This window comes from Humulus lupulus, chromosome 3 (genome assembly GCF_963169125.1).
Source record: "Humulus lupulus chromosome 3, drHumLupu1.1, whole genome shotgun sequence".
Lineage (NCBI taxonomy): Eukaryota > Viridiplantae > Streptophyta > Magnoliopsida > Rosales > Cannabaceae > Humulus > Humulus lupulus.
Window position 1 is genome coordinate 29,080,253 of NC_084795.1, and position 19,998 is coordinate 29,100,250.

General features: G+C 34.6%; 1 protein-coding gene across 1 annotated transcript; it reads left to right on the forward strand.

Annotated features, from left to right (window-relative positions):
- Window positions 1-4,829: 4,829 nt before the first annotated feature.
- LOC133821029 (exocyst complex component EXO70C1) lies at window positions 4,830-7,628 on the forward strand. Its single transcript, XM_062253560.1, has one exon. It carries the CDS (start codon window positions 5,307-5,309, stop codon window positions 7,362-7,364), a length of 2,058 nt encoding a protein of 685 aa, XP_062109544.1. The 5' UTR covers window positions 4,830-5,306; the 3' UTR covers window positions 7,365-7,628.
- Window positions 7,629-19,998: the final 12,370 nt, after the last annotated feature.

Below are 19,998 nucleotides of genomic sequence, written 5' to 3' on the forward strand. Positions count from 1 at the left end.
AAGAGTTGACTTTTGGAATTGAAAGGTTACTGAGCTCAAATTCATAAATCTGTTTATGAATTAACCTTCACTAATAAAGTTAATGGTACCTAAGGAAACAAGATACAATTTTAGATGTTAAACGATAATTAATTCCTACTTTAAATATGAACCATTAATAAATGATTGAATTGTTTGTAGTGATTAAATCGATGGGCACTTTTTATATATTTAAAAGCACTCAATAAATAAATGTCTATAATTACAAGAGTGCAGTCATATTTTTAGTGGAATAATATTGAGATTAATAAAATAATGTTATTATATTGAAGAGTAATGTTATTGTAGCTTGAAATTATAGGTCCATAGATCCCCGAGATGGTTCTATCAACACTATTATTCAAGGTAAAAGTTGAAATTGAGAAAAATCAGGGAAATGACATATTTGGAAGAAATTTATTCTTTAGGGTCAAATATGTAATTAAGACAAACTAATTAATTGATATAATAATTTTTAAAATTAATACATTAATTAATATAATTTTTAAAAATTATTTTAAATAAAATGACATTTTTGAAAATGACATTTAAATAATTAAGATAATTATTTTTGTATTAATTAGTTTTATTTATTTAAATAATGTGAAAATATATTTCTGATAATTCAAATTAGATTTGAATTTGAAATGATATTTATTTTTTAATTAATATGATAAAACAAGTTATCAGGTTTAGATATTTAATTAATAATTATATTAAAGTGCATGCATTGTAGTTGACTTGTAACAAGGTCCAAGAATGAGTATTGGATATTGCTTTTATTTATTTAATTATTGATTTATAATTTGAATTTTGATTTTTAAAATTTAATTAATTTTTTTTATAAATCTATCATATGGAAATAGTTTCATAACAAGCTTAATTGAGAGAATATTCTAGAGAGAAAATTCTAAAGCTTTTCATAGAGAGAAAAATATATCGTATTATTTTTCTCTATCTCTGAAAACTGTCTCAGACCTAATATTTGAAGATTTCGTGAGTTGAGTAAGTTTTATGAATCATAAATTTTCCTACCATTACTCTACATGCCCACACATGTCTTGAGGTGTAGAGATATATTTTGGAAGATCTTGATCTGAGTACTCACAAGACTGTTTTGGATTAGATGTTTGTTGGAGTTACTAAAAGATAACAATGATTATTGATTGTTCTACAACTAGTAAATCCTTATCATTTTCTTTCTCTTTGATTAATGTTTTGTATATTAATGGATTTGTTATTTAAAGATTGTTTAAAAAAATTGAAATCTCTAGGCTCACCATCCCGTGCTTTCTACGGCGCATATGGTAAACTAGTTACTAACATTACATGCAAAAAATTCTAGTGTTAAGATAACAAAAGTAGACTTCTAGATTGATCTATTATATCATAATAATCTCATGAAAAAATTATTTGCTAGAAATTTAAAAAATGATTGGTTAGAACTTAGAGGAACAATCATTTAGTAAAAAAATCTAGATATTACTTAGCTCAGCAGGATTAATCATATTGAAGAGATCTTTTTTCTTCACATTTGAACTTTAAAAGTATACACTTTTTGCATAAATGTGCTACCATGCAGAAACTGTTTGGTGCAGTTTGCTCCATTGCAAATGGTTGCTTAAAAGATAATTGTGTGATGAACTTCCTTTGATGCCAATACGTCTCTCAAGATTTTATCTCTTAGAAATTGTGTTAAGGTTTATATTGTCATATTGGAACTGAAGTCCTCATATTTTATTGTCTCAGAAAAATAAGGAACATACTTGGATTATGTTTATGAGGAATTTATGTTATCATAATGTGCCTTAATAGGCGGTGATAATTAATTACATGACATTTGAAATAGTAAATTTACAACCTTTCTTTTAAAAAAATACTTGGAATATGTTTATGAGGAATTCCTGTTATATAATGTGCTTTAATAGGTTGTGATAATTAATTACATGACATTGAAATTATAAATTTACAAGTTGTTTTCTCTGTAATATAGGCCAAGCTGAAATGTACAATTGGGCAGCCACCAGGTTCGCTTACACACCACTGGGGTTAGAAGATTGTGCAGATATTTTACGTAGTGCCACTAGGAAAGCGTCTGCCAGGCACCAAAACGGCTCACTTTCTATTATACTAGCTTGGTGCTGATCAAGGAATATACTAATAATAGGAATAATGAAAGAATGATAGTATCTCATATGTGTTGAGCCATATGGCTATTTAACGTAGTTGGTATGTTAGTGGAGGGAATATGGATATGTATTATAGATCTATATGACCAGTTTTCCATCTAAGTTTGTATATCTGAATATATGTCTTTTTCATATTATTAATGGATTTGTTGTCTCGCTTTAAGATCAATTCCCATATCATAGTAGTAGATCCAAATTGCTCCTTTATTTAAGATGGACCAAGCCTAGTCATTCTTGGCATTATTTGTTCAACCCGTGAGATAATGGAACTTTAATTAAAAATATGGAATTTTTTAAATAAAGGCTTTTACGGACAACATTGTTGTCGGTAGAAGCTTTACCGACAATTTTTTGTATATCGTCGGTAGAACAATCTTTCTACCAATGAACTATATCGACAATCTTTTACCGATGACATGCGTCAATAGAAGCTATATCGACAATAAAATTGGCTCTACCACAAATGTTGTCGGTAGAGCCCCCTTTTCTTGTAGTGGACTAATTTTCTACAAATGAGTTTTGGATAACAAAAAAGTAATTTAAATATTAAGACACCATAATATAACCTAAAAATGAAGTCATATTTTTAAAGGTAACTAATCGATATTTAAAAATAACTAATGTTTTATAAATAGATTTTAAAAGTAACCAAAACGTATATGAAATAATATGATATAAAAATGAAGTTTTTTTTATGAAAATGTAACTAATCGATATCTTATCGGTATCATAACTAAAATGTATATAAAATATTATGATATGAAAATGGAGCTTTTTAGGAAAATGTAACTAATCAATATCTATTATAAGCATTCAAAATGTTACTTTTGAAAACCCAGAAAAATAGAAAATACAGGATTCCGCGAACTTTTCTATTTCACTTATATATTCTTTTTAAAATCCTATATTTTTTTATGACATAGCAAGACATTTTTGTAAATAAAAGGCTGGAGGTGATTTTTGGAATTAAAATGCAAAAATCAAGTGGAATTTACATGGAATATGAGAATTTTTTCAAAAGTTTGATAAATATGGCATTTTAAGTATTGTGCATTTTATATGGCATTTTTTGTTTTCTTTTTTACATTTTATGGGGTTTATTTTCCCATAATTTTATCCAAATATTTTAGTGAATTGTAACTAGTTATTGTCAGACTTGAAAAAAAAAAGATTACAATATAACCACTAAATAAAAAGAAGAAGAGTGATGTGGTATCTGGTTATCCCTGTTAAAACAACAATTGAATGACAACTGGTTACTAAGCCAGATCTAGAAATAAAAAATAAGTTCGAAAAAAAACAAATATGAGAAGAAGAAGAAGAAGAAGAAGGTGGTGGTAACCAGTTACCTCTATCAAAATAACAATGGCTAAGCCAGACATAGAAAAAAAATCTGAAAAAGCAAAAATAAAAGATAAATTGAAGAAGAAGAAGAAGTGGTAATCTGTTACCCCTATGAAAATAACAATTGAATGGTGACTGATTACTTTTCCAGATCTTTAAAAGACAATTACATCTTAAAACAAATCAGTTATGAAAAAAGAAAAATCAGATTTAAAAAAACCATAACGAAGGTAACTAGTTACTTAGCCATATTTAGGGAAAAAAATCAGATTTAAAAAAACAATCACATATGAAAACAATCTTGAAGAAGGAGGAAAATCGAAGATGGTAGTTACTTAGTTAGGTCTAAAAAATTTAAATAAGATCAAAACAAAACAAAAAAAAGTATATTCATCATGATGGTAATTGGTTACAACTACGTCTAAAACTAACACAAATCTGTAAACAAAACTAGAGCGTCGTAGTAACTTGCTACTTAGCCAAACTAACAAAAAAAAAATCTAAAAACAAAACCAAATCTGACCATTGCAAAAGAAGAAGAAGAATATGAACACAATCCTAACCAGTTCTAAAAAGAAAATAACCAAACAAAATACCAAATTTGAAAAGAAAAGCAAGATTTATCCGCTGTAGAAAAAGAACAACGATGTTATCCCGAGATTGGGAGAGAGGTCGGTGAACCACCATTGAAGAAGAAGAACGATTTACAAAGGTGAGAGACGATACTTTTGTATAAATTTTTGAAACTTTTTATGGTAATTGTTTTTCTAACTTTATGAAATATCTTTATTTTTCTCAGATTTAAAGTTCTCAAAAATCAACTTGAAATGTAAATTTCTCTATTATTTTTATTTTGGACCCAATAACACATCTACAACACATAATAGACCTTCTCATTTTATTTTATTATTATTTTTGCAAAAATACCTCATTTAAAAAAAATAGTGCATATTTGACATATATCAGTTTCATATCTAAAGAACTGTATTTTTAAAATAAACAAAACAAATCGTAATTTTAAATTCAAAATTTTATTCTGAAAAATTAGTAAAAATAATACACATAAAAATTATTTAAAATAAATCTTTGATAATATATAATAAAAAATTAATTGAAATTACAAATGAATATATAATTATTATCCAAAACAAGATCCACGTAAGTAGCAAAGAGCTGAAATAAGTTCTCCAATCCAACAAGATTTGGATAAGATGGCAAATCAGAGAGAAACACGTGGAACCAAAAAAACATTTAAAGTATCGAAAATCTAAACGTGGATCATAATAATGTTGAGTCAACGAGCCCAAACGTCGATGAAGATGATGAGTTAGTGGGTATGAAAAACGACACCGTATCAGTTATCGATAACAATAATAATTGTTAATTATTAGTATAATAACAAACACTGCGACGGTCGTGGCCGTGGGAAGCACTAACGCCAGGCGAACCTTCTCAAAAGGGTCAACGGTCAACGGACAAACTCCCTCCAATCAAATAATAGAAATTTTAACAATAAAAATAATTAATAATTAAAAATAATAATAACGAAAAAGAAAAAGAAAAAAAAAAACTGAAGGTTAGTAAGAATTGGAGAATAGTTCTCCTTCATTTTCGGTCCATGACTGTTCTCTCGATCCATCATCGTTCCTTTTCTTCCAAAATCAAATCCATTTTCTTTGTTTTTCAAAACAGAGAGAGAGAGAGATTGAGATTGATTTTCAGTGAAAAAAAAAGAAAACAAACTCATACTTGATCATGGAAAAGTCGACGAGTAATTCAAAAGATGGGAATGTGGGCACTCCCAAACACGGCCATGAAAACACTGATCCCAAATCTGAATCTCAGCTCGCCGGAGATAGTAAGACGGAGGAGAAGGACAATGTTAATAATAATGGCGAGGAAAACCCTGCTACCAGCTGCGACTCCCATGCCAACCTCGTTCAGATTCTGGAAGAGATTGATCGATTCCTTCAGAGTTTGATCCAGTCAGATGTGCCGGGGGAAGCTCCAAACTCGGTGGAGCTACTCTGTAAAATGACGGAATCCATGATCGATAAATATAACGACGGACAGAGCATTCTGATAAAATTCGGTAAAGACCCAGAAAACGACTCGTCGTTTTTGGACGCTTTGAGTCGAGTATCCAAGCTTTCGAATGAGTTGGGGAAATACCCTGTTTTCAATGCTAGCGTTAACAGAGCAAGCTATGTTCTTCAGAGAGCAATGTCGTTTTTGGAAGAAGAGTTTCGTGCTCTTCTCGAGGATTCAAAAAACGACAACAATAGTAAGGATTCATCATCATCATCAACCGATCACAAATCCAATGACAAGACTTCGAAACAATCGTCGTTTAACAACAACAATCATGAATATTCCGATCGTTGTGTTATAGGTGGTGAGTCCGATCAAAAACAATCTGATCAGGCTGCAAAGGAAGAGTTTCCTGGCTTCTCTCAAGAAACGGTTTCCAAACTAAACTTGATCGCTAATACCATGATCTCAGCCGGATACGACACCGAGTGTTCTATGGCTTATAGTATCTCTCGGCGATCTGCGTTCAAAACCGCGCTCGAGAAACTTGGCTACGACAGCATCAGCATCGACGACGTACAACGCATGCAATGGGAATCACTCGAAGGAGAAATCGCCACGTGGATCACGATCGTCAAGCAATGCACCGCCGTACTCTTCCCTAACGAGATGAAGCTCAGTGACTCCGTCTTTTCCGACCACCCTTCCATCTCCCAGAGCCTCTTCAGCAACATGGCGCGCGCGTTTGTCGTCAAGATTCTCGATTTCGCCGAGGCTGTGGTTCTAACCAAGCGCTCCGCCGAGAAACTCTTTAAGTTCCTCGACATGTACGAGACCCTCCGTGATCTGATTCCAGTAATCGGTGGAGACTCCTACCCGCCGGAGATTTCGAAAGAGATGACTACGGAGGCTACGACGGCCAAGACCCGGCTGGGGGAAGCTGCAGTTAGCATCTTCTGTGACCTTGAAAACTCGATCAAGAGCGATAATGGAAGAACTCCCGTCCCGAGTGGTGCAGTTCACCCCTTGACTCGGTACGTTATGAATTACCTCAAATACGCATGTGAGTATAAGGACACGTTGGAACAGGTTTTCCGGCAATGCCAGAAAGTAGACGACGATCAAAGTGATCATCACGTTGAACCTAACGTTCATCAGTGGGCTCAGGACGATCAATCAGGGGAGTCCCAAACGTCGCCGTTTTCGAAACAGCTGATGTCGATGATGGATCTGTTGGACTCGAATCTGGAGATGAAGTCGAAGCTGTACAGAGACCCATCACTGAGCTACGTGTTCCTGATGAACAACGGGAGATACATCGTTCAAAAGATCAAAGGGTCGAATGAGATCCACCAACTGATGGGAGATACATGGTGCCGGAAGAGGTCGTCGGATCTGAGGCAATACCACAAGAACTACCAGCGTGAGACGTGGGGAAAGGCACTGCAGTGCTTAGGACACGAGGGTCTTCAGGTGAACGGGAAGGTGTCGAAGCCGGTGCTGAAGGAGAGGTTCAAGAGTTTCAACGCCATGTTCGACGAGATACACAAGACACAGTCAACGTGGGTGGTGAGTGACGACCAGCTTCAGTCTGAGCTCCGAGTTTCGATATCGGCGGTGATGATACCGGCGTACAGGTCGTTCTTGGGGAGGTTTAAGCAGTATTTGGATGCCGGAAGACAAACAGAGAAGTACATTAAGTATCAACCTGAAGATATTGAGACATTTATTGATGAACTGTTCGATGGGAATGCTGCGTCTATGGCTAGGAGAAGAACATGATGAAGATGAAGATGACGATCATAGCTCATAATATGTGTTCGGTTGGTCCCATGACAAGACAAGGTTATTATTATTACTTCGATCGATCGGTTCTCGAATAAACAAACCGGATTGAAACAATGAATCTCTTTTGTTTTTTAATTTTTAATTTTATTTTTTTAATATATATTTTTTTATTTCTCTTTGTATAGCTTGTATCGTCCTTTTAAGGCATGCATGCATCAAATGATAATCATCAATATGTAAAATTGTATTTCAATTGGATATGAGCTCTAATATATATATATATATATATATAGTGTCCTAATATTGATGGTTTTTGTGGCACGCCAATGCTTCATTTTTATTCTTTAATTGAAAATTATAAAACATGCACTTTACTCAAAATATTAAAATCGTACAAAACTTTTGTCCCAATTTGTTATAATACATTCCAGTATAAATTTTTTAAGTCCTAATAATATAAGAAAATTACCGCAAAATAATAATAATTTTATAGAAAATGTAAACAATGTATGTTATGTTTTCTTATAACTTTAATATAAATCACTACTAAAAAAAGAGCTTTCTTTAGCTACGACGACAGATAAATAATGTTGCTGTTGCAGGCAACGCCAACTGTTATTAGGTGTCGCTATTGCTAGCAGCATTGATAGTTATTAAGTGTCGTTTTTGCTGGCAACATCGACAATTATTAAGTGTCGCTGTTGCTGGCAACGTCGACAGTTAATAGTTGTCGTGATTGACTCTCTATCACTACAAAAAATGGGACTTTTGCCGACGCAAATTTGCGCATGCAAAACCCAGGGAGTTTTTGCCGACGCAATTTTGCGCCGGCAAAGAATCGCGTTGTATCTGCGTCGCTAATTTCACTTTTTCCGACGCAAATGTAATGCGCTGGCAATGGTCTTTTTTGGCGACGAAAAAATACGCCGGTAAAAATAAGGTTGCGCCGGTAAAAAATTTTGTCACGATGTTGTGGAAAACACTTTTAGCGGCGCAATAATGCGCCGGCAAAAGTTGATTTTTTTAGTGGCGCATTTTTGCGCCGGGAAAGGTGTACATGTGAAGTTAAGATTGAAACTTTTTGTCGCCGTAATTTTGCGCCGGTAAAAGTATTTTTAAAATAATAATTTTGATTAAATTACTAATATTATTTTCAATATATTAATATTAATAATTATTTAATTTTTTAGTAATATTATTTAATTAGAAATAAAATTAAAATTAAAATTAAAATTTTATAAATAAAAAATTATAACTATTAATATTTATTGTCTCCACCAAACATGAAAATATAAAAGTAATTTAGTAAAATAAATGTCTCATAAATTAAACTTTAAATAAATAGAAAAAAAGTTCTACAAATGAGTACTGCCCGCCTCATCATTCCCACCCCCGTCAGCATCATCGTCCTCGTCCGAATCCTGGTCTGGTAAGTCAACAGTAAAACCAGGAGTCAATTCACCAACCTGCTTCAACAAAGCACTGAGCAAGAGATCTTGACGCCGTTGACGACTCTCAAGTTTAGTATTATGCTTTTTTAGGTTCTGATTTTCTAGCATAATGTCCTCAGTTCGCTTGAAAAGGCTGTCCATTTCAGGTGGCAATTGCCCAGACATTTGAGAAGTTGACGAAGATGCTGCCCTCTTTGCGCCAATTGCCTTCAACCTAGGCAACCCCCCAAACCCTTTCTTATAGCGCGAGCGGGATCCAAGGACATCCGTGACAATATCCATATCAGGCGGGAAATGACCGTCGACATTATTGCCGACACAAGAAGCAGCAGATGATACAGGGGCCGTACTCTGCGATGCTCAACGCTCGGTCATCTCATTCTGCACAATAAAAAACACGTATTTCGAATTCCAATATAACATTATTTGAAAACCTAACTTATAAATTTTTAATATAACAACATATAAAATATAACTTTATTATCTATCTATCAACATCCTATCATTAATGACTGCAGACCAATGATTGAAAAAGAATGTAATTAATTTTGTTCCCGTATCAGGGAGCAAGTGGGCTAAAGTAAATTTAGTCATGAAAATCCATATCTGAATGACAGTCATGAAGATGTTGTTGATATATATAGTAAGTGCAGTTAATTCTATTAATGGGGAATTTACGTCTCCAAACATATATATCAACTATATTTGCATGTCTCTCATTCAGATATGGATTTTCATGACCAAATTTACTTTAGCCCGCAAGCTCCCTGATACGAGGACAACATTAGTTACATTCTTTTTTTATCTTAGTCCATAATCATTAATCATAAAAATATTGGCACATAGATTATAAAGATCTCATTGTTAAAAATTTAATTAATAATTAATAAATATTTACTAATTGACAACAACCAATTAATAATTAATATTTATTAATTATTTACTAAACTTTTTTAAAGTTAAATGATCATAAATTAGTTAAGGTTATGCAACTTACATGTTTTTTCGCCGCTGCATCACTAATCCACTTATCCTTCTTCTTGTGGAGGTGCTCGAATGTGTCGATCATGCTCGGGAGCTGGCCAGTAGATGGGTCCATCTAAAAAAACAAATTATTTAAACATTGTGACATTTATAATATTTTCGTAAATGTAAGGATATAGGTTATTATAATTTACGTGATCATAAACATAAGCAACGATAGATTTGGAACCGTTTCCTCCTGGTATGGTCATTTTAGCTCGAGCTTCTTTATTTTTCTTCGATATACGCTTCAAAAAGAAAACAGTACTCATTAATCTAAATTGTAATTTTATAATTAAAAATTAATGTAAAATCTACGGCATATCTGGTGAGAATCAGAAGCCCAAATATCACACAGAATTGCCCAATCATAAGAAGTAATCGACACAAAAGGTTTTGACTTCGCTCTCTCATTGTCCACCTCTCCTCCAACATCTACCCAGTGTTTCTTCATCGTGTGGCGCCAATCAGTCAGATGTTTTTGCATTTGTCTTACCATGACATCGTTGATTACTGGATTGTCTTATGGATAAATGATTTTTTTCCTAAAATCACAATTAAAATTGGAATTTGTTAAAATATTATGAAGATAGACAAAATATTTAATAATGAGTTATTAAAGGTTTAAAAAATGCTTACAGATAGTATCTTTCGAATAACTTCGATATCAGCTGGTTTTACTTGTTCCCAAGCTAGTGTAGTTGGGGGTACGGTGCTACGCAAATAACGAGCCATGGAATTGTTGAACCATTTGCCGTACTTTTGAATAGCTTTTCCAATTTCTTCATCAAACTCTACTTTCAAATGACTAACTTTTTTGATGGCCAACTCCTTCTCGATATTGGCACCGTAATAAGCTCCTCTGCCTCTCTTGGAGCCACCACCTGTGTCATTACTTGTTTCGGCCATTCTACATTAAAATATTCATTAATTAACTAATTCAAATTATGTATGTTTGTTGTTTTTTGTTATAAAATTAACATTTATTCATTATGATATTTCCAAACCTACCTTATTCCGACCTAGTGGATCCCTTGGAGATAGTAAGGAGTCATGTACTTCTCCTCATTTTTTAAAGATGTTTTTCAAACATCTTGAAAAAATGAGGAGTAGTACATGAATACATTGGCTATCCCCAAGGCATCCACTAGGTGCATCACTATTATTTTTTGTTATAAAATTAATATTTTATTACTTATTGTCTTTCCCAACTTACCCTATTTCGACCTAGTGGATCCCTTGGAGATAGTAAGTAGTCATTTCTTCAAGATGTTTCTCAAACATCTTGAAGAAATGAGAACCACTACATGAATACATTAATTATCTCCAAGGCATCCACTAGGTGCATCACTATTGTTTTTTGTTATTAAATTAACATTTTATTACTTATTGTCTTTCCCAACCTACCCTATTCCGACCTAGTGGATCCCTTGGAGATAGTAAGCAGACATGTGCTAATACTCATTTTTTCATGATATTTCATCAAATATCTTGAAAAAAATGAGTACCAGGACATGAATACATTGACTATCCCCAAGGCATCCACTAGGTGCATCACTATTGTTTTTTGTTATTGAATTAACATTTTATTACTCATTGTCTTTCCCAACCTACCCTATTCTGACCTAGTAGATCCCTTGGAGATAGTAAGCAGACATGTGCGACTACCCATTTTTTCAATATATTTCATCAAATATATTGAAAAAATGAGTACCAGTACATGAATACATTGACTATCCCCAAAACATCCAATAGGTGCGTGTGTACCTATATCTGATACTATCATTAATTAATGATAATAAATAAAGTTTTCATTGAATTAAATAAAAGTTACATACACTTGTTTAAATTACATATCACTGTCCTCATCATCACTAACTACAACATCATTACGAACATCACTATCACTATCAACTAGAACATTATCGTCGTCCTCATCGTCTTCATACTCGGCCAACGTGTCGTCTTCAAATTCAACTTCATCATCGACAACAAATTCATCTGAACCTTCGCCAACCAAATCATCGACGTTGTGCACTTCAGTGGCATTGACATCAACCCGATCATACTGAAGATTATAAAAAATTGGAAGTTCTACCCACAACTGAAATGAAGAAGAATTAACTTCTTGCAATATTGGTAAATCATTTGTGGTCTCAGTATCATCAACATCGGAATTTGAGTAAAAGTCAAAAGTCAAAAAATGCGCCGGCAAAGGTACTTAGTAAACCCTACCACAAAACGGCGTCGTTTTACTAATGCCCTCTTTTGCCGGCGCAACTAAACGCGCGCGGCAAAAGTATACCCACCTACTTCTTCTAAACGTGCAAAATTAAAAAAAAACATGTTGACTTTTGCCGGCGTGTTAGGTGAAATGCGCCGGCAAAATTTTGTGGGTTTTTATATATAAAAATTTGATTGGACTTTTCCCGGCGCAATTCGGGGTTGCGTCGGCAAAGGTACTTCATTTTTAAAAGCGATCACTTTTGCCGGCGCAACCCCGAATTGCGCCGGCAAAGGTGCTTGTTTTTGCCGGCGCAATTCGCCAGTTGCACCGGTGAAAGTTTCTTTTGCCGGCGCAATTCGGAATTGCGCCGGCAAAAAGCTTATTTCTTGTAGTGTATGATGACAGTTTTTAACTGTCACAAAGTTTCCACACCAGAGGGCACTGCAAATATAATGTCAATGCCCCCTGGTTTCAAAATCAACGCAACAATTGCAGTAAAAGAATACACATAAAAAGTTAAATTAAATCAACATTGGTAACATTAACTTTGTATTTGATTAGTTCTAACACTTTCTAATAAAAGAAATATATAGTTCCAAAAAAGTTTGTCATAAAATGGATATCTAGCAAAGTTAAAAAAAAAAAAAAAAAGTAGTTTGTCATAAAATAGATATTTAGCAAAGTATGCACATAAAAAAGCTAAATTAACTCAACCTATAATTTGTTAGATTAATTCTATATTTGATTAGTTCTAAAACTTTATAATAAAAGAAATACAAAGTTCAAAAAATGACTAAATCCCCTCACATAGGTACTCAACATGCATTCCATCATTTAGTGAGATGCGGTAGAATATATTTTGTTCCACTCCTCGTGAACTTCATTAAGTTCAACGTCAGTATACGGTAAATCTGAATTGAACTGCAAATAATTGAAATTATAAGTTAGATGTCAAATATATATGTAATTAAAATATAACTTTATTAAAGTTAGAAAGTAAACACATTTAATTATTACATTATTCGATAGATATGCTCTGGTTTTTTGTTGTGAAATGATATCCTTAGCATACTTCATGCAGTAGAAATCACACTCTGTGGTTTTTGTTTGTTGTCTGCACTGTTAACATAGACAAATATAAAAGTATATTTCATATACTTGTTAGTATAATTATAATTTAAATCTTATGTTTTATAAAGTTGAATATTACTAACATTTGTTCTATAATACTTTAGGCTTACAACTCTTTTTCGTTTTTCCGTGTCATATAGCGTGAAAGCACTATACATAATAAAAGTATTTTAATTAGCAAACAAATACTATTAAAAAGATAATATACATTAAGGAATGAAACTTATATAAACTTACAGCCTAACTATATTTTTAATCTCAATGCGTAACCGAAGGTTAATGGGATCCAAGAACGCCACTAAATGTGAGTGAGGTTGAAATAGCAATAACATTCAATGTTCACTAGAAAACAAACAATAAAAAATTTAGAAGATGACTATATAAACTTAACATTTCAAAACTTAATATAAACTTACTTACTATTTCAGAGACAAATAAGAAACTGCTTCTCGCCCATCTGAATGAATCGATCTTTAAGTGCTTGAGCATGCTTATTCTCATGACCTTCACTAATTTCACCTGGATGCTGAAATGCGTACAAATGGTCCAACCCATTGGTATGTAGTATATCATCCAACAACCTACAAATTAATCATATTTAGTTATAAAAGGCATGCATATAATTTAAACTTTAAATTATAAAAGGCATGAATATATACCTCAAATACAATATCACCGAAGTTAGTCCAATCTTCTCCATGTTGCAAAACTGTGTTACATCATCCTTGAAAAGCATAACAATCGTGTTGTATCCAAATACATGTGATGAGATATTAATCTTCTTATGGTGGTCATCATCCCATGGTGATACAAACTTCAATAAAGAGGTCAAAGTGCTTGACATAGATGCCAAATCATTATGAGAGATTGACACTACCTCCTGTGTCAGTGGCTCTACATGCGAAAGCTTTGGGGGTAGTTGTAGCGTCCCAAATTTGCTAATAAGGCTTAGTGCCTCGATTAGCATGCTGGGAGGGCAATAATTGATTTAATTGTGTTGATATGTGAATTAAATGATTATGTGATTAGAAATGCATGTTTAGGTGAATTAAATATGCATGTGGGCCCAATTTTGTTAATAGGGGCATATTTGTAATTTTGGCCCGTTAGGGGCATAAATGTGAATTATATGTATGTTGTGCCTGATACCACAAGATTGTGGTGATGTATTTGTGATGTGTGATCCGAGACGGTCCTAGGGAGCGAAATAGTCACAACGGGGTTGGGTACCCGGCTTGGGGTGAGCCAAGGGGTATTATGGGAACGTAGTGCGTGTTTGGGATTACCAGGTAACGGGAAGCGAATTAGTGGTTGTTAAGTATGGCGGGGATTAAATGGGGAATTATAGGAACACTCAAGGGATTAACGGGATGTGGCAAGTGACGGGATTTCCCTTGGTGGCATTAAAGGATTGAGGATAGACTTAGGGGTATTTTGGTCATTAGGCAGCTAGGATAGACTTAAGCCAACAACACTCTAGAACTAAGAAAAAAACAAAACAACCCCCTGTAATGACCCACTAATCTAGACTATTTGGACCATTAACGAAACTATACATAAAACTTACATTTTTACGAAAATACCATAATTTATTGAGTAACTTGCAAAATAAGAGTTATTTACAAATAAATAGAATACTAAGAAGGATTATGGGATCCCATTGTCTTTAAAAACAAAAGATGATTTAAAATAAAAGACATTACATAATTGGTGCGGAAAATACACATAAAATCATAAAAACATAAAATGAGACTACATTCTCGAATCGAATAACGCTCGACCCCTTGACTCCATTCACCATCGATACACATCCTCCAAGCGTCACGAATCTTACCGCCTCTAAAGCTTATTTTCCTGCACATAAAACAAAAAGGAATGAGCCTAATGCCCAGCAAGGAAAAATCTAACACATAGTCATAAACATAAACATAAACATAATTTCATAATAACGTAAAGACATATCATAACACATAATACACTTATTATAATGGCCATTATTACTTGGGGTCCCATAGACTAAACAAGCTTATGCCCATGAGATTAGTGGGGTCCTACCAGCTAAATAGGCATATGCCCACAATCTTTTTGGGGTCTTGTTAGTCAAATAGGGCATAAGCCCAAGCCTACAACAAACACATGCACAACATATTCATAACATACTCATATCATATCACAACATAACACATAAGATAACATAAACATAAACATATAGATTCTAGCCTATTTTCCTTACCAAAGTTACCGGGATAAAATGGACTGAGTTGGGACTTTTTGGAACACTCCTAAAACCATAAGAAAGAGTGAGTCTAAAGAAAGGAGATGAAATGAAAGAGATGGAAAGACTAAACCATAAAAACATACTTACCGACTTATATGCTTAAGAACTTGGATTCCCTAACCAAAATAAGAATGAGGTTAGGAAACTGAGTAGAAGACTAAGAGAAGGGAAACATAACATAAATCAAATGAACTAGATTTTCGGGTTTACCTCAAAGACTTGCAAGATCAATCTAACCTCCACCGAAATACTATAGAACTCACTTCCCAAAGTGTTTGATAAGCTTATGATGTTTAAGCTTATAGTTTTTCCCCAAACCAGGTGTTTACACTCTCACACTCACTTAACACTAGCAGCTTCTGAACTTAGAGCAAATGGTGAATAATGGCTGGGTACTAGGTCCTATTTATAGAGTTTGGGAATGAAAATATCTTGATTTTACTTGAATAAAGATAATGGCTTTTTAGGTGAAAATCATTTGAATAATCGTTCAGCAGAGGCTGAAGACTCGTTCAAAAGATGCTGGACTGTTGAAGGAGTTTGAATGGCTAAAAGGAAATGAATTCAAAAACATTTGAAAACATACTAGAGGAGGCGATATATCGCCCCCTGTAGGCGATATATCGCCTGGGCCAGTATGCCCGAGGCGACCGTGCATCGTTTCGTGTTTTCCGTATTTACGTGTTGCGATATATCGCCCCCTATAGCTGTGATATATCGGCACATGCTGAATAATTAAACACGAAATTACACATTTTTAGCTAAGTTTGAATGGAGTAAACAGCCTTGACTAAGCACTCAACGTATTCAAAGCTGCTGACTGACCCTATAACATTCAAACTTTACCCTTATTTAATTTAATCCTCCAAAATACTTAATCCTTAATTACCATTCATAACACGTGCTTAAAATCCTATTGGTTGATGTCTAAACCTTATAATATAATAAATATAATCCTTAATATCAGTCACATAATCAAACCTTAGGTTATACTTAATATTCTTAAACTATAGGTTAAACTTAGAAAATCTATAAGTACTACTATGAGTGTCCAAATAATTCCCGGTCTGAACCAAAAATCCATAGTAACAAAGATAACACTAAACATACTATAATACTACTAAACAATTAGCTAAGTAAAGTTCTTGGACTCTACACCCCCCTCCCCCCCCCGAGCCCTTATCTCTATTTCTCTCCCTAGGCTCTTTCTCCCTCTGTTGGTGACTTAAGCAATTTTGGAAAATTCTGATGGTGAGGCTCTAAATTTGAGGTTGAAGCTTGAGGAAATCTAAAGCTTGTGGAGGTTGGAGTTAGCTCAGATCGAAATACCGGCTGAGGTACAAATTTCTATTGATTTCACTGAGTTTTCAATTGTGGTTTTGAGGTTTTATGGGGTTAAACTACGGGATGTGATCTTTGAGTTTTGATGAGTTGGTGGAGTAAGTTTTGGGGTATTTAGGTTAGTTATGTTGCTTGGATACGAACTATAGGTTGAATTTCAAGTGTAGGGATTGGTTGGCTGAGAATTTGCAAGTTAGGCTGGGGAAAAATGCATGGTATTTCTGGGTTTCGGGGCTCGAGCTGCGGCCCGCTTGAACACAGAGGCTTAGTGGCCTCGACATTTTTCCTAGGAGCTGAGGCGTAGGCTAAGGCGCGCTGTGGTTCGTGGCCTTTTGATGAGAGCCTAATTCTCTTTTACTTAAGCGCGTCGCGGTTCAAATGGGAATTGTTGGCTATTTGAAGGTTTAGGCTCGGGAACCCAAATGTTAAGGCTCATGAAGGATCCTACTACCCGGTTTAGTAGGATTCGAGGTCCTGAAGGCTAGTATTTTAATCCGAAGTTCTAAATTGATTAGATATTGATGGATATCTATTTATTATGGCGTTGTTAGTAGGTTTATACATCAAAGCTCGGGTTAGGGGATCGTGCTCGGGATCGCATTAACTTGTCAGCTCGGGACACAGGTTAGAAAACTATTGGTGTTCGTAGAGTAGGGCATGGCCCTATTATTTTTGTTTCAGGGTGTGGCCCCTATATTTGTGTTTAATGTATGTGTGAATACTTGTAAATATTATGCCATGTTGTGCATGCTTATGAATGAACGGTGAAGGCCGAGGTCGGCGTTAAGTACGCTGAGTGCAGGCCGCTAAGGCGAGACCCTCCAAGGGTGCTGTATCCACCTGCTCGGTGAAGACCATGAATCCAGGGCCTGATAAAGCACCTAGGTCGGCGTAGGCCGCTATGTGTTTAGTCTGTTGACTGTTTTGCTGTATATTGTTGGATTGATATGTGATTTGTTATGTGTTAAGTTTTCTTGCTGGGTTTCAATTCACGGGTGCTCTATGGTGTAGGTAAGAGCAAGGGAAAGGTCGACTAACCATGAGTTAGAAAGCGTGGAGAGGCGTGTACATGTTCGGCCTACCTGGATACCATGGCCAGGGTTATTTTGGGAAAATATGTTGTAATGATTTGCTTTGTCGCTTAGGTCGACTATATCTACATTTTGAGTTGTAATACATTTTCGAAGCATATATTTTGGGATCCCAAATGTATAACTTTTATGATTTTAATGAATGTCCAAATCAACCAATATTTTTAATTGAGTCTTTATTTTAATTTAATTACACTTTTCAACCTAAAACCTCGATTAACGAGCTAATATAAATTACACGGTAACGACTCTAAGGTAGTAGGGCGTTTTAGTTGTGGATGTTGAGTGGAAGGTATCATCGCCTCAATATCTTCTCGCTTTCTCTTCTTCTTATGACCCAAGGAAAAATTAAAATAAAATAAATTTCAAAATAAAATAAGTTAGGCAATAATAACTTATAGACATTACCTATCGCCACTCACTTTCGTTGATAATAAGATGTTTATGCCAAGCTACTGGTACCCCAACTGCTTGACCTACCAAAGTGATCCCTGCATTCAAATTAGGAAATTGTAATCTAGCCATCTTTTCGTGGGCTACCTCAATGACTACACGAGTAACTTCTTTAGGCATATTTTTTGCATGTGTATCTGTACTATCAGTCTCAACGATTTATCTCGATGCAACTATGTTGTCTTTCGTTTTGATAGCAAGCTTGCATTTAAAGTGCTGCATTAGAAATAAATAATAAATATAGTACAATAGTGAAATTATTAAGCATTAACATTTGCTAAGTTGATTATGGTAAAAAGAATACCTCATGCATAGTCAGTGGAACTTGTGGTTCTGGTGGAGTAAAAATTGGTTGAACATGTGGTGGTGGTGGTGGTGGTGGTGGTGGTTGTGCTAGTACTGGTGGAACAATCACTTGTTCAACATGTGGTGCTAGTGGTGGTGGTGGTGGTGCTAGTACTGGTGGAACAACCACTTGTTTAACATGTGGGTCTACTGGTGGTTGTGGTGGTGGTGGTGGTGATACATTAGAGGCTGCTCTTCCCACACAAGAATCACATGCATGCGATGATTCACCGATATTGCTCTGTGTCGATCTAAATTGCTCCATGAATTGATTTAACTTCTTCTTAGTTCGACGGTTCCTCTCATCAGATTGTCGAAGTTGCTCTTCCAGCTTATTAATGCGGCTATCTTCTGAAGTAGTTACTTTGAGCAGACTTTTAGGCTTTAGTGTCTTAAAAGATTGGGTAAGGATGACACCTTTAGGCACCCCCCTAACTCGTCGAGCATGCTCACGGGTGCCCAAAGCCAAAGTTAGGACATCTTTGGATCCTTCAACCTCCAAAGTTCCTTATGCTACCTTTTGTTTGTAGTCAACCTATATAAAAAATCAAATTAGTTAATAATTAATATGAACTTCCATTTAAAAATGTTAATTAGTAAAGAAGTAAAAATATACTCACAATCTTCTCCATAATTGATCCTACATCCTTAGTTGACTCTAATTTTTTGTCCAATCTGATCCTTATTGACATATCTCCTCTATCAAAATCTGTTAGTTCGTGGCCTAATTTTGCTTCAAGTTGTTGCTCTATCTGTTTGTAACCACCCCGTCCTGTGCGGTGATTGTATTTTTTCTGTGCCCGCACACTGAGGATATAATCTCTTCACAACGAATCCTTCCTAATCATCTTGTTTGATCCAGTTGCTCCATGCATCTGGTGGATGGGCAAGAAGTTCAAGAGGAGAGAGAACTTTATTTTCAACTCTCCATCAGTCCCCAAAATCACTCAAAACTTTTGCTTTAGATGTGGCATGTACATCGAATGACTCCTACATAAATAAACAAAATAATTAATCAATTAATAAACAACTATATGTTCATTCATATACAAGTCAATAAAATTTTAAAACTTACATTAATTTCCTTCCAAATTAGCTCTTTAGTTTCATTTGGGACCAACCTCCAATCATTGATATTCAAAGGAATGTGGCAACATGCCAACACTCCAATACGACTTGACATCTTTGTTGCCCCCTTTCCAATTGATATCCCCAATCGATTATACTTAACCACTAATTTTCGACCCTCACTTCTAGCCTTTGTGACGTCAGCGCAAACTGTTTTACC